Consider the following 13,629-nt stretch of genomic DNA (forward strand, 5'->3'; position numbering starts at 1 on the left):
AATAATCTTTCAGCTTTGGCTTCAATGCATCAAAAGAGAGGTGATAGTCTGTAGAAGATCAGGCACATTCTGAACGAATTACAGAGACTTTGTTCCAAAACCAAGTGAGCTGCCTTGCTCTTTACTGCATATGTAGGCATCATCCTAACTGAAATGAAACCTCATAAGTGATCGATTTAGAACAAAGCTAAATAGTCAGCATTCCCACACATTATACTAATAGTGTTCAGCATACAAGAGACTCTGCTCAATATTTCAATAGAGTTTTACATCATTTTTCTAAGGTAATGGCCCATTGCAATGCATTATGGGTTTTCCTTCTCCATGAAGGATATATGCAATGCTGCATCAATTTGCTGCAGATTAAAGGTGTGCTTATAATGCCTTACAATGCTGCCTATACATGCAGTTCACTAGGTTTTGGAACAGAGGATCAGTGAAGGGCAGATCTGCAGGTCAACAGACCTAAATGTAATAAGTATAGTAAACACATAGGCATGGTTTTGGGTTTGGGCAAAGGCACAGGAAAAGAGTTATGAAGCACTTGAGAAACTATACATTATGTCACTCTTTGGGCAGTAAGTTCAAGTGCCTTTTATTATCTTATGTTCTCTGTAAAATTCACCTCTTTCTGCTGTCTCTCCAGTTCTCGCATTCGGATGTCCCGGGCCTCTGCACGAGCAGCTCTCTTCGCAGCAAGTCTAGCCTCCGCCTGCACATGAGAGAAAACAGAATTAATCTAAATAGCTGTAACATTAAACAGTCTGAACAGGAAGCACTCTGTCTGGACACTTAATGGTACGCAAGACCCGCAATTTTGGAAAACAGTCATCACTCTGCATCGGTTCTGTATGAATCGGTCAGATTACTCTCCGCCTTGCAGAAGTCTCATTGCTCACTCACTCAATACACATTATTTTTTTTGTTCGATGCAAAATGAGCAAATGTGCTATGTGTATATTTTAAAAACAATGTTAAAAAGCTACAGTGTAGTTAAAGATAAATAATGAATTTATTTTATGAATTAATTTTATTATTTGATATACAGTAGGGCTGCACAATCAATCGAATTTCTAATCGCTATTACGATTACGGATGCCATGATTTCGTAATCGTTCAAAGGCGCGATTACAGAAAAATATCCATTTACATTATTCCCCGTGCTTAAGAGGTGTGTTTCAAGCATGTTATGTTGTGAAAGGCGAATCACGACTACTTCAGAGTGTAAAAGGTCTAACCCAATGCAAAAGGAACTACCAGTGAATTAAGTGTACGCTGACTGGTCATTTTTAAAATGCCGTGTGCACAGCCTATATATTTACTCCACTTAACTCTACAAACATGGAAAACAGTGATAGATGGACCTCTCAGCCTTACGCTGAAGAGAAAATCCAGCGCGACTCTGAGCGGCCCAAGCGAAACATGATTATACATTTCTGCTTAGCTAGTGACACTGGGCATCAACCACACAGCAAAAGCTAATACTGTTTCATATACTGTCTACTGTCGTTGTACAACAGTTTTATCTAATAATGTATTAGACAGGACTGTTAAACAGATTGTAAACTAATGAAGAGAATGCGAGCACTGTGTGTTCAGGCTCTGGCTGAGCTGTTCTCAGCACCGTTAAAATAAAAGTCTGTTGTGCCGTCAAAATAAAAGCCACAACAACAAGCGCAGTTTACGTCACTTCAGAGTTCCTACTGGTGGTGCAAATGCAACCAGGAAAATGGCCTGTATGCTTATTTTAGTTTATTTTACAATGTACAGTTGATAATTCTCTGAATGTTATGTTATGTCTAAGTTCTGTTTTGTATTTTGTTGTGCTTGATTCTATTCTACTGTATGCTGCCCTGTCCATATAATGTTTCTTTACTGTATCTTCTAATTATTGTTTGTCATAATTGTCTACTCTACTAGTATTATTTCTTCCTTGTTAAATGTACATTGTAAAGTGTCCTTGAGCCCTGGAAAGGTGCTATATAAATAAAACTTCTTATTATTATTAGTTGACATTTGAAGCTTAGTGATATAGAAAAGCAATAAAAAAAATTCAGGAAGAGTGTTTTTAGCTTGTTTTTTTTTTTTTTACATAAAAAATATGGCATGCAGTTGCTTCAAACAATGGTATAAAGCTATTCAAAACATCATTCAATGTAAATTATGATAATCGTAATTAATAATCCCAATTACAATTTCAAGTGAATAAACGAAAATTATGATTTTTGTCATAATCGTGCAGCTCTAATATTCTGTATAATTCTGCTTCGTCACTGCATTCTCAACTGTTGGTGGCATTTAAGGCTGACGGTTCAAAAGTCAGCAATCATAACAAGAACAGTCGTCAGAGTTGTGGATAGAGTACATGCTGATGATATGTATAAGAGCAGCTGGCTCACGGGACCTATAATATTCAAACCAGAGTCGTGTCTCCATCCTATTGGCAATCTTTCTCCCTCAACTTTCCTGTCTCTCTATAGTCCTATAAATAAATGCCCCAAAACACCAATAAGTAAAACAAAAAAGAGGAGGAACAGTCATATTTTCCATGCATCCACAGTTGGGGAAGCAACTGCTTCATAATACATAGATGGACATGTTATAAGAAGAGAGAAACCATGGCTGGGTGGGCATATTAAACTTCACTGGATTGTTGGCTTGAAAGAAGGAATCTAAGAGTCCTGACACAAATCACTCAAATGGGTGTCCTGGGAAACCACACCTGTCCCTGTGACAGCACTCTTTTCAGCTTTTAAATGTTCAGGTTGCTGACATGTCTTTGGAGGGTGGGGTTTGGTAAGTGAGGGGATGTGGAAGAAGTGATGGGGCTGGTCTATAATTCACGTCTATCAGAAATACAGCTGAACGCACTTACACCATCTTTCGCTAGATGAAAAAACAACAAACATGATTCAGCAGCAGTGTCTAATTTAAGATCAACACACACAGTGCACCAGACTCACACTCCAGGTAAACACATGCTGGAAGATTTCTAACTATCACATTCCTCATGTGACACACACACACACATGCAATATGACCTGCTTACATTTCCTAATACCCTACACAATAATTAATCACATCACATTCCAATACAATTATGCCTTGACAGAAAAGACAGTGACTTTGCAAAGTATGCAGCCTGACAGCAAACATTTAAACAAGGCTTACAGCAAATCTTTAAACATATGGTGAGGTTAGAGAGGGTGGGCTCGGTGTGTGTGTGTGTGTGTGTGTGTGTGTGATTATTCTGCTCAGCACCTGTTGAGCTGTCTGACAGTTTGACCAGCTCACCAGAGCAGCTCAGCTGAGCCCAGTGTCTCCAGCTCTATCTATAGACCAGCAGAGCCTCCGTCATGAGACTGCAACAGGAAATCTGAGCGAGGGGAGACACTTACTTCACAACCTCCAACATAGCCGTTCATTTATTAGAGACAGTCTTACTGTATTCTGCAGAACAAGTGAGCTCTATAGTGGGACTAACCAATGAGATTCCACAGACACACTACACAAGCTTATCAAAGTCTGATATGAAAATGTTTGCAACTGTGTTATCGAAGGTCACAATAAAATGCAAAGTGTCTATATTTGCACTGGTTCGTTATTATAGTGCAGTCTGTATGTTAAAATGTCCTGCCGTTTAACATGCATCTACATGGTTGGTTGTCTTGCCTGAGTTCAACAGATACAACGGTAGAGGCAGTAAAAGACAGACAGTGGAGGACAGATAGTTAAAGATAAAGACAGAGCCAGTGAAAGATGGAAACTGGAAAGGTCACAGGGCATCAGAAGACAAAAGGGAGGCCACTATTGCATTGCTCCTGGATGTAAAAATTTGTTTAACAGTCTTAAGGTCAATTCACACTGTACAGACAAACGCCAATGAACACGTTTGTTGGGTTTTGTTGAATCTGTGCGTTACCCCTTTGGCGTCTATTGGCGTAGGTCAGGGTTTGCTTTCACACGACTGAACATATTCAATCAGCGTTTGTCAGTGTCTGCTGGGGCAGTGTGAACATGACAGTTATTTTTCATAAAATTCTAAATCCAATGACCAACATATTTGTTGGTGTTTCTCTGCGCTGTGTGAATTAGCCTTTAAAGCAAAGGACAAGCGCAACTACCTCTGAAACGGAGAACAGTAATGCTTCACTTCCCGGACACACAATCAGTCCTACTGCATCCAGATTTGTTGCCAAAATGACTGTCAGGAATTAAACTGAATCACAACCATTACAGTGACTCCACATTTACCAATAAGGATTCCATACATTATCCCTAATCCCGTCATCTTCCTTGCCATCTTTTTTTAATCCTTTTGCAATTCTGTGAAATAAAGTTTTTAACCAACTTTTCCTTCACTGTTGGAATCTTGACTTATTTTTGTTTGCCTATTTTTTATAGGCGCCCGGAATTGCCTTGCAAATAGCACTCTATTGGTCTTGTACTTGGCAACAGATATTATGAGTTTATCCATTACAAGTAACGATTGCAGCAACTAAGCCAAAAATTCAAAGAGCAGAATCGAAACTATAATAACCTTCATTAATCTAACAAAGCCAACCAACCCCTTGACGTCACAGGTTGTAGTACTGCAAGATGGTGGTGCCCTTGCTACAAAAGCAAAATACTTTTTATTTATTTATTTATTTTTTAAATGGTTACATTTATCATGTTTGTTATATAATCTTTGATTACAGTGGACATCAATTTACTAAATAATGTTAAAGGGTTAGTTCACCCAAAAATGAAAATTCTGTCATTAATTACTCACCCTTATGTCGTTCCAAACCCATAAGCCCTTCGTTCATCTTTGGAACACAAATTAAGATATTTTTGATAAAATCAAATGGCTCAGTGAGGCCTCCATTGCCAGCAAGACCATTTCCTTTTTCAGTGCCCAGAAAGGTACTAAATATATTTAAAACAGTTCATTTGAGTACAGTGGTTCAACCTTAATATTATAAAGCAACGAGAATACTTTTTGTGCACCAAAAAAAACAACAAAATAGCGACTTTATTCAACAATATCTAGTAATGGGCGATTTTTAAAACACTGCTTCATGAAGCTTTGAAGCTTTACGAATCTTTTGTTTCAAATCAGTGGTTCGGAACGCGTATCAAACTGCCAAAGTCACGTGAACTATTGAAATTATGAAACACTTATGACGTAAGAAAGCCTTGTTTACTGAAATCAGGTGATTTTGGTGCTCTGAACCACTAATTCGAAACAAAAGATTCGTAAAGCTTGGAAGCTTCATGAAGCAGTGTTTTGAAATCACCCATCACTAGATACTGTTGAATAAAGTCTTTTTTTTTTTTTGGCACACAAAAAGTATTCTTGTTGCTTTATAATATTAAGGTTGAACCACTGTAGTCACATGAACTATTTTACATATGTTTTTAGTAGCTTTCTGGGCATTGAAAAAGGAAATGATCTTGCTGGATATGCAGGCCTCACTGAGCCATCGGATTTTATCAAAAATATCTTAATTTGTGTTCCGAAGATGAACGAAGGTCTTACGGGTGTGGAACGACATGAGGGTGAGTAATTAATGACAGAATTTTCATTTTTGGGTGAACTAACCCTTTAACTTGACTGACTGCTGTATTTCCACTTTAAGTAACAACAAGTGATCCTAAACGAAAATGTAAACATACAGGTACAAATAATACACTTTTTTTCCTTGCATGTTAAATTATTTTTGTCAATGCATAATGTAGGTATGCACTTTGAATATTAAACCTGGCATAAAAGTACTAAAGTATGTTGACCTATTTGAACCTTAGACAGCAATCCAAGCCAGTAAATAGCTAAAGAAATATCACACCTTGCCCTAGATACTCCAAGATGAGGGGACTAGCTCATTCTGTTGCTTTGTGACTAATAGACCATGCAAATCACTGGCATTTCAAAGTGACAAGAGTGGCCAGTAACATAAGTGACCTCCATAGGAGGTTGCACGGCTCAAATTTACCCGAAGTAACCTGGACCATGCACAGGCAAATCAAACAGCAAGCTTTCAGTTCACAGAGATTTCTGTTAACCATTAGGGAGTTTCCTCTGCAGTAGGCGCGAAATGGGTGGATCCAGAGGTAGGTTCAATGAAACAAGCAAGGGATTCATGTGTGCTGTAGGTAGACAGTGATTCATAATCTTTGGACTGCATGGGTGGAGTGACTCCTGCACTTTTAGATACAGTAGATCTAGCAGCATATGCCCTAATGTAATGGATCAGCATGCAATTCAGCTTCTCTCAACTGTAAAAACACGTGACTGACTCAATGGGTTCAGAAGTATGTGAATTCCAGTAATGCACAGATTAAGATGCCAGATCTCTCTCACTGCAAGAATAAATAATGCTTAAATATTTAGATATTTAACAACCATCTTCAGTGTGGCTGGAGTTTCCCTTCTGCATTACAATTCACACCCTGAAGCATTAGATTTCTGTTTCCTCTTTTAATACATCCTTATATGGTCTATATTCAGGTTAGGAGATATTGCCGCATAATTCTCCTTTTTACAATGACAGTATCAAAAGGATATGACTGCCTTCCATTTCCTTCAAGTTAAACACTGAACACTTGACACACACAGGGTTTTTTTCCCTTTACTAGACCATGTCAGAAAAATACTGTTCTTTATATGAAATGTGGTTCACACATAATCAGAGAAGAGATGTTGCTGTAATAGGGAGGGAAAGTTAATGTTTTGGATGAAAAATTACAAGGGCACATGATTATTAAAAATATAATGATGTGCACAGATAAATTATTTATAATAATAATAAACACTGCAGTATTCCATAAAAAACTAAAAGGACTAAAAGGAATTGCAAAAAAAAAAAAAAAAAAAAAAAATCTAGTTCACTAATTCTGCAACAGCTGAATAATTAATTAGTGATGTCAACTAGTTTATTTAGTTTTGATATTTTAAGTGCCAATAGCATGCTGTGCTTTAGCTAATGCTGTATCACAGCAACAAGAAATGCATATGTTATGGTTATATAATGAACACTGTAACCAAACAATGAAAAAGGATGCAAGACAAGGCATCAAACTCTCTCACTCATGATTTTATATCTGGCTTAGTTCAAGGTCATCCCATTTGGTCACATGAGGGCTCTGCAATTATACATTTGGGTCATACAAGTTAATTTCAGCTTGTGTTCCAGAGCACAGCACTGATAGCAGTCACAGTTTTATACTTGTGAGAGTGATGGGTTCACACATGTGTGCTGCTGAAAAATCTAAGACAAGTCCATACTGGCTGCTCCCTGCTCAAGCTGTGAGTCAAACTTCATCAGCTGCAGCTCCAACTGGCAGAACCTGAACGTCCACATATCAACACATCACAAAAGAGCTATGAAGGACTGACCAACAATATTATGCAGATTTAAACAATTCAGACTACAGTGTAGAGCTTACATAGCAGATGTTTACCTTAACCCTATAAAGCGTACTATATCATATTATCATATACTGTGCCTTCTGCCCTCTGAACAAACATTCATACTTTAGCAAGTAAAGGGCCTTTTAGCATAATTCCAAAAATGCCATCTTCAGGGTGTGGTACTTGTACACTCAAAGAAATGAACTTTCACTGTTGTTAGTTTCACTCAAACCACCCTTGTTCACATTACTTAAAAAAACTCATGTAACTACATGAACTTAATTTAACTGAGTTGTTTCTACTAAAAATGAGTATTGTCAGCTTAACTTAAGTGTTTGTTCAGTCAACTTAACATTGCTGAGTGAAACGCACAAATTAATGTTGACATAACTAACTGGGCAGTGGATCCGTAGTTGCCAGCATGCTTTACAAAGGACTGCATTAGGAGAGTAAATTTAGGGATTAAAGTGTTATTTTATGTGTTTTTCAGTAAAGGAAAAGATGTTGTTAGTTTATGTTAGTGTTTAATGAGTTGTATTTACTCAAACAAATTTTGTCAGCTTTACTTGAATTTCTTTTGTTCATACAACTAAATTGTTATTTGTACAAATTACTTAATATAGTTGCGTGGAACCACTTGACACTTTATTTTAAGTAAATCCAACAATTCATTTTTTGAGTGTACGTGGTATCGTCTTTTTATTGTGAAATCTTTAATGATCTTTTAAAAGTAACCGTAAGAATAACTTCAATATTATTAGTAATATTTCAAGATGAACATTTAATGGTCTAAAGCAATTTAGGTTAGCCATACATAATTTTTTAAGAAACATAAAGCGCTATATAAATAAAGGTGACTTGACTTGAAAATGTTAAAATGTAAGTAGGGATGCACAATATATCATCCACCATATCGGTATTGGCAGATACATGTTCATTTTAATGTCATTGTTATCGGCCCGATAGGAAAATTTGGCCAATATTTTAAAGCTGATAAATAATAGATTATTTTTTTCTTTCAGCTGAGATGCGCACTGTTAGTTATGATGGTTTTGAATTGCTTGAAATATCATTGGAATCACTTCAACAAGGAAAATAAGTTAAGTTCAACATGTGCAGCGCAACTGTCATATAGACTACATAAAATTATAATGAGAACATCGATACAATTGTGTGCTTGGGGCATGGCTTTTAATGGTGAGACTTTTGTTTTTGTAATTATGCTCTAAAAAATTATATAAAAATTTGGATTTGGATTATCGGCCAGCCAATATATCGGTTATCGGCTTTGAAATATAAAGGATTATTGTATCGGTCAAAATTTTCATATCGGTGCATCCCTAAATGTACGTATCAAATATGATAAAATAGGCTTTTGAAAAATATTTAATTGTTCATATCTCAATCATAACTGTTCTGCATCGCACACACAAATTGCATATCTGCACCAAATTGCATATTTTTGCTCAGTTTGGGCCTTTGAATAAAACCAATGTTTTTTCTCCAAATCCTTCCAATATGGGCCATAAAAGCCTGAAGTATCAAATATGATACAAAAAAACTTCCAATTTAAAAATGATTTTTCTGACTACCATTTCATATGTCAGGCTTTACATGGTTAATATTTTCATCTTGGACAGTCACTTAAATACAGTTAGGATCCCTATTTAAGATGTCATAACAACACGCCCTCTCTCTAAAACAACACCCTTCGAAGACATGCCAGCAAATCCAACGTCAGCAAACCCGGACAGGCACAATGATTGACAGCTGGAAGGAGTTTTTGATTACAAAGTGTTGGCCGCTACCCTGTGTACTTTTTTTACTGTTTACAGGGCCTAGAGCTGTCACAGAGACAGGTACACATGTTCCTGTAATGTGTAGCATGCAGTAAGGACATTTTTTGTGTGATTTTTCAAAAAATCAAATCGTTTACAGCACCTTTAGTACTCTTCGATATCTTTAATGAGGCATCCTACTTAAGTATGCATACAATGACAGAAAAACTAAATATTACTTCATTTTCTCCTGTTGTTCCAAATGTGTGATTTTTTTTTTTTTTTTTTTTTTTTTTTTACATACCAGTGGAAAACTTAAGGAGAGAGTCTATAGAATGGCAATCAAACTCCAAAAATGTTTGACATCATTGACAGCAAATGTCATTGGTTCTCTTGTATCATGTGTAATTGCAAATAAGATTCAAAAGCTGCAGTGGAGGGTATGACTATTTTCTTTTTATTTGCTTAATCCAAAATCACTGTATGCTTTTGTTGTAAAGTCAGTCATTGTAACAACATCAGGGTGAGAAAACTCTGGGTGTTTCATTTCTGGGTGAACGCCTCCTTTATTGTGGTTGCAGGAAACCACCAGCCACAAGATGACATCAGTGAAATAAACAGGGGTCACAGGCGAACACCTCTTACCTCTCTGGCGATGCTGCTCAGAGCCTCATCCTCCGCTGAGAAACGGTCTTTAATCGGGGCCCGTTTTCGTCCTGATCCTGGTGTCCCCATGTCAGCAGCAACTCCACAGCTGAATCAAGATCAACTTGCTTCCCTTCAACTTGCTTAATATTCTGCAGATGAAGACAATGATTGGCAGCTGTCATAATTTAAGACAGTCCATGTAGAAAACACTGAATGAGATGTTTACGGTCTCCTCTCTGAAAGGCGGCCTATTTGTGTAAAACATAACCTTAAATGACCAGTTTGCTGAGACAATGAAGCAATCTAACAATACACAGCAAAGACATACAGTAAAGAAAATTGCATAGGCAGTCCTTATTTACTATGCCGGTCTATTCCACTAAATTCAGCAAGCCATCTTAGTATTATTTCATAAAACATTTCAAATGTAGGCTAGATAAGCCTGGCCTCTCACACTATCTCACACACCCACAAATAGAGGCTTTAGTCATGTGTGTCTGGACTCAGAGCTGATTAACACCAGACACACAACACACTCCTCATAATATAATGTGACAAAGCAGAGAAATATCACAGGCACGGAAGACTAATGTGTTTGATTCCTTAAAAGCAGCATCATCAGTTCGTCTTTGCTCTTTTGTCAGCTTATTAGTTTATACAATAACTTTTAATACACACTTCATTTACATAGACAAATAATACTTTGAATGTTAAGTAGTTTAACCAAAGAATTGTGCGTACAATATCATGCTTGTCCGTATCATGTATATAAACCCGTGTTGAATGCGTCAGGATATTATAATAACATTTCAATGTAGATACATTTATAAATAAAAATCTATATTTGTATTGATATTTCTGCTCAGGTGCTAAATATAAACCAACATTCATTCAGCAGCGTGACAGACTAACTTAAAGCACTTTATTTTCCCAAAAAAACAAATAAATAACAAGTAAGCTTCGACATTAAATACATTTAGTATCCACTACACAAAGCTAAATGTATGTAAATATTATAACTGATAAATATGCTAAGTAATATTCAATATTTATGACTCTAGTTAGCGGTTAGCCTGCTAGCTTGTCCTCAAAGGAATAAAGTGTGTAAATGTCACTCAAATCTCGTGCCGTTAATTCACACATTACATTTTAGTGACCTGCCTGGACTTTCATGACAGTTGGTTCCGTAAGTGCCGGTTTCTTACCGTTTCTGTCCGTCACTATTCCGCTCGAGACTCGGGTCGGTTCTGACTGACTGGGACCCGAGGCGCGTTCCCGCTGACCAGTGAGAGCGAGTGTGCACGTGCGCGCGGCTGTTTGAGGGAGCGCGCGCGTGCCTGCGTGACAGCCACAAACTGACACTGTCCGTCACCTCAAACTTTCCCAAGAAAACGGCTCAAGTTAAGTCACAAGAGGCTTAAAAGCAGCGTACCACCGTTAGTATAAGTTTAATTTCTTTTAAAAAAGGCAGTAAATGGCGAGAAAAGCCGATACACTCTACGTTTATTGTCGTTCTTGAGAGTCTGAAGTGTTTTTTTCCAGCTTCGCGCTGAAAGTCCCGGATGTTGGAAAAAAGGGGCGTGGCCTTCGAACACGCCTAAACAACTCTTGTCCCCTAAGCAGAAAGCTATTCAGATTGTACAGAATGACACCTTTCATGTCGTTGTGTAATAATATTATCCATTCCTCAGCAATTATTTTTATTGGTTTTTATTTTTACTGTTTAGACTATACATGATTAGCTATATTGTTCATGTACTTGTTATTCAATAACAATAATAAAACTCTAGGCCCTACCTACATCTAACGAATTTCATGGAGAAATCTTAATAATAATAATTTCTGATTTCTTAATGTATTTACAACACCACAGAATGCAGTTTTGTGTTACATTTCCAGTCCAATAGTGACCTCTAGCTGTTGATTTCAAAATATTGTCATAGTGCTAACAGTAACAGACATGTGGATATGAATGAATGAATAAATAAAATAAGCTTAAAAGAATAAAAATAAAGTTAAAAACAGCAAATAATAAATAAAAAGAAAAATAATACTATATATAAATAGTTGATTTAGTATTTTACATTAATGACTCTTTAAAAATATATACATTTTAATAAGAATTACATCAAAAGTAATTTATGCATTCTGTAAAAGTTTATCCAGGAGGCTTCTTACCCCAGGTAGAGAGCCATCTTACCCCTCTTTTATGCTAATATTTGACATTTTGTGATATAACAACAAAATTAGCAAATGTTTCTATTTATTTCCTATAACACTGATGCATCATCATCCTGCACATGCTAAACTTATATCTAAATATGTTACAGTTTAATATACTATTAAACTGACACTCTCCCAATCGTTTGGGGTAGTGTCGTTTTCGTGCTTTTCTTATGTGATGTGTCTCCTCCAACACTGCAGGAGGCGCAAATGAGCTCAGTTCATTGACATTGAAACAATAGAAGAAAAATATCAAACGTCGCTTTCCGATGACGCAAAGCCGATGAGCGTGTGACATTGGTGTGAATGATCTGAGCTGGTAATAACGTTATTTATTCACACTATTTAATATCACTTTACAAGTACATTTTGACCAATGTTTAGATAGACGCTTGAGTTAATTTGCTTCTGTTGCATCTTTTCGCTGACAACTGAAGAAGTTAAATAATATGAGAGCGCAAGATGCTCTATATAAATACTCGTTTCTAATAGAGAACAAGTTATATTATTGTTATTATTATAAATATTTGATTGTTTTTATTGTCAGGTTAGGATGGCCCTGTCGTTGTCCGGGGTGATTTTGCCCAAACTGATGCAGCAGAGGGCTTTCAGGTAAACAATTTCTTCATCATTGAGGTTGTACTTGAGTTTTGCAGGGTTCCCACAATCATGAGGGAATTTTATTATTGCAATTATTATTTATATTATCATTTATAATCATGAATGACAGCAAAATTCATTGGTCAGCAAGTGTGGGCACCCTGTGTTTGTTATCCAAAGAAAGGTTGGTGATTTATAAACTAATGGGAATTCAAATGTTTTGTTCTCAAAATATAATTAGTGGTTCAGTTTCTCCAAAAATTATATTCTACTTTTTAAACGAGCAGCACATTAGACATGATGATGATTTTAGATTTGTTTTCCTAATAATTCAAATAAACCTGTTTTTGTTTTAAACCTGTTTTTGTTCTGAACAAATATCATTTTATCCACCTCACCACAGTGTCTCGGCAACTGTGGCTGCTATTCAGAAGTTAACACGCGTGAGGGTGGTCGACAACAGCGCTCTTGGAAATGCCCATCACCACCGTCCACCAAAAGTCATTCACGTGTACACCAAGAATGGAGTCGGTAAAGTGGGAGACAGAGTCTTACTGGCCATTAAAGGACAGAAGAAAAAAGCTCTCATAGTGGGTCATAAGATGCCTGGAGCGCGAATGACCCCACGCTTCGATTCAAATAATGTTGTTCTGATTGAAGAGAATGGAAACCCCACAGGAACAAGAATAAAAACTCCTATACCAACTCACCTGCGCAAAATGGAAGGGGAATATTCTAAACTGTTAGCCATTGCTCAGCGATTTGTTTAGATCAGCATTTTTGTATTCTAGGACAAATCCTAAAATATGTAACTTTGTAAATATAAAAAAAAATGTGTTCTTTCCATTCAGGAAATGTGCTTTCATGGTTACTTGTGGAAAAATTTGTAATAAAATATGCAGATGAAACTGCTGTGGTTATAATTTTGTAGAGATTGTTACATTTTATCAACTGATTTAAACCATTTAATTTCTATTTATAGTA

At 36.6% G+C, this 13,629-nt stretch overlaps 2 protein-coding genes across 11 annotated transcripts in view; one reads left to right on the forward strand and one right to left on the reverse strand.

The window, feature by feature from the left end:
- The window catches only part of lrrfip2 (leucine rich repeat (in FLII) interacting protein 2), a 30,087-nt gene extending 18,687 nt beyond the window's left edge, over positions 1-11,400 (reverse strand). For 4 of the 9 annotated variants that reach the window (XM_051916914.1, XM_051916913.1, XM_051916915.1 and 1 more), the window contains exons 1-3: positions 11,028-11,400; positions 9,820-9,971; positions 626-712 (exon numbers count right to left, since the gene is read on the reverse strand). In XM_051916914.1, the coding sequence (XP_051772874.1) occupies positions 626-712; positions 9,820-9,909 (177 nt within the window). In that variant the 5' untranslated portion in view covers positions 9,910-9,971; positions 11,028-11,400. The remainder of the gene's footprint in view (positions 1-625; positions 713-9,819; positions 9,972-11,027) is intronic. The other 5 variants (XM_051916919.1, XM_051916918.1, XM_051916921.1 and 2 more) reach the window with 3 other exon arrangements.
- An 850-nt stretch (positions 11,401-12,250) lies between these two features.
- On the forward strand, positions 12,251-13,553 carry mrpl14 (mitochondrial ribosomal protein L14). 2 transcript variants are annotated; one of them, XM_051916648.1, is made up of 3 exons: positions 12,251-12,364; positions 12,593-12,657; positions 13,049-13,553. In XM_051916648.1, the coding sequence occupies exons 2-3, from the start codon at positions 12,599-12,601 to the stop codon at positions 13,413-13,415; spliced, it is 426 nt and encodes a 141-aa protein (XP_051772608.1). In that variant the 5' UTR covers positions 12,251-12,364; positions 12,593-12,598; the 3' UTR covers positions 13,416-13,553. The 2 variants fall into 2 exon arrangements, with proteins under 2 accessions (XP_051772608.1, XP_051772609.1); XM_051916649.1 differs by having other exon boundaries at positions 12,280-12,364; positions 12,598-12,657.
- The last annotated feature ends 76 nt before the right edge of the window (positions 13,554-13,629 follow it).

This window comes from Ctenopharyngodon idella, chromosome 13 (genome assembly GCF_019924925.1).
Source record: "Ctenopharyngodon idella isolate HZGC_01 chromosome 13, HZGC01, whole genome shotgun sequence".
Lineage (NCBI taxonomy): Eukaryota > Metazoa > Chordata > Actinopteri > Cypriniformes > Xenocyprididae > Ctenopharyngodon > Ctenopharyngodon idella.

Bases quoted from the DNA above. Each gene is read 5' to 3' on its own strand.
- mrpl14 (XM_051916648.1), top strand. From the start codon at position 12,599: ATGGCCCTGTCGTTGTCCGGGGTGATTTTGCCCAAACTGATGCAGCAG. The intron at 12,658-13,048 runs GTAAACAATTTC...ACCTCACCACAG, and splicing joins ATGCAGCAGAGGGCTTTCAG to TGTCTCGGCAACTGTGGCTG.